The sequence below is a fragment of the Cyprinodon variegatus genome, unplaced genomic scaffold (genome assembly GCF_000732505.1).
Source record: "Cyprinodon variegatus isolate N-32 unplaced genomic scaffold, C_variegatus-1.0 Scaffold105, whole genome shotgun sequence".
In the NCBI taxonomy this organism is placed as follows: Eukaryota; Metazoa; Chordata; class Actinopteri; order Cyprinodontiformes; family Cyprinodontidae; genus Cyprinodon; species Cyprinodon variegatus.
Window position 1 is genome coordinate 755,793 of NW_015150558.1, and position 1,630 is coordinate 757,422.

At 43.4% G+C, this 1,630-nt stretch overlaps 1 protein-coding gene across 1 annotated transcript in view; it reads right to left on the reverse strand.

Moving 5' to 3' along the window:
• The window catches only part of znf608 (zinc finger protein 608), an 86,443-nt gene that overhangs the window by 9,658 nt on the left and 75,155 nt on the right, over window positions 1-1,630 (reverse strand). Inside the window, exon 6 of the mRNA XM_015374548.1 lies at window positions 1,166-1,313. Coding sequence (XP_015230034.1) covers window positions 1,166-1,313 — 148 coding nt within the window. The remainder of the gene's footprint in view (window positions 1-1,165; window positions 1,314-1,630) is intronic.

Consider the following 1,630-nt stretch of genomic DNA (forward strand, 5'->3'; position numbering starts at 1 on the left):
TGGGACTCTATCTAGAAGCCAAACAAATACAAGGGGAATATGGAGCTCTCTATTGTGAAATGTGCTGCCTTGGCAATTTGCGCAATTTTGTGCTGAAAGCCCTAAACAAAAAAGGCGTATTTGACAAAAAAATGGACATGACTGAGCAGACGTGGCTACTAGGGTCTGTCAATTTTGCAGACGGAGCTGCATTTCACTCATTGCATCCCTGTCATGCTGCTGTTTGCACCTGAGAGGAAGAATAAAAAGAAAAATCCTTGTTTGCATATGCGCCCTGAGGGATTTGCCCACAATCAGGAATGATTCCTGAACGTGGGTGGTCATGAGAGGCTGATCACCGCTCGTAGTCCCGATCGAAAGATTCTCGCACGACTAGAAAATCGCCCTTAAAATCGCACAGTGTACGCCCGGCTTAAGGGTCTGTTTGGTTTGAAATGTTCTGGGATTTTGTGTTTGGAGAAAATCTTCTTGGGTTTTTCAGAGACTCCAGCAACATCAAGGATGGAGATGTTTTTGCGTTTAATCTTCTCACCGTTATTTTCTGCTGCGTGTCTTTTGGATTCCCTCCCGCCCAGTTTGGGTATCCACAGGTTTGGAGCGCATCTTTGACGTGTTTCTGTTGTGCTTCCCTTCTGTTTTGTAGGGACATGCTCAGCTCTCTGAAAACAGAGAGTTTGTGCTCCCTTCCTAACAAAAGAAGCCAAGCGACCCCCATTCCAAAGCGGTGGACCCGTTTGACCGTTTCTATTTGCATGTTTTCTACACACAAAAAAAAAGGTTTTGTTGGGCTGATGTATAAAACCTGGAACTCAACACTATTTCTGACATTTTTAATTAAAAAGCTTCGTGGATGGGAGGAGAAATGTCTTCAAACTTGGAAACAAAGTCCAGTGGATTGATTTTTTTTTTAACTTTCTATGGAATGACTATGACCTGGATGACTGAGAATCTTCCCCAGCAGAGGACATTGTGCTTCCCAGTTCTCTAGTTTCCTTCATGTTTGGATCTATTCCGATAAATTGACTTTTTCAGGTGCTGCAGGTTCGGGTTTCTGTCTCTGATTTTCGGGGACAACACCAAACTATAAACAGAGCATTTCCTAAATGAAAAAAAAAAGAAAATCCCATCAGATTGGGACAGATTTGAAGAGACGGCAGGTCTGTACCTTGGTAGATATCAAACTGTCCAGACATCAGGTTGTAGCTCATGCCCAGGTGTGTGTGGTGGTGTGTGTGGAGGTGTCGAGCAAATGACACATGGGTTCTCTCCCGTTCCGCGTCTGTTTCTCCCTCAGGCGAACCCTTATCACCGGGCTGAACAGAAAACACAACAAATTGTTTCACCTTACTTTGCCATAACATGTGCCATGTGATTTGTTGGAGAAAAACAAACTTAGGACACAAAAACAACACAGCCTCAGGTAAAAAAAAAAACAGAAACAAAGTTAACTAAATGCTGTAACTCAGGCTGCTTTATCAAACAGCTGGTGGGCGAGAGGGATCTCCTGTAGAGGTCAGTGTTACAACACTGAAGAAGAGGTTCTAGAGGTGTTCCTAAAACAGAGCTGGACGTCTTATTTAAGTCAGTCCCTCTAATGCTGTTACCATAGACATAATATAAAAGTAGACGC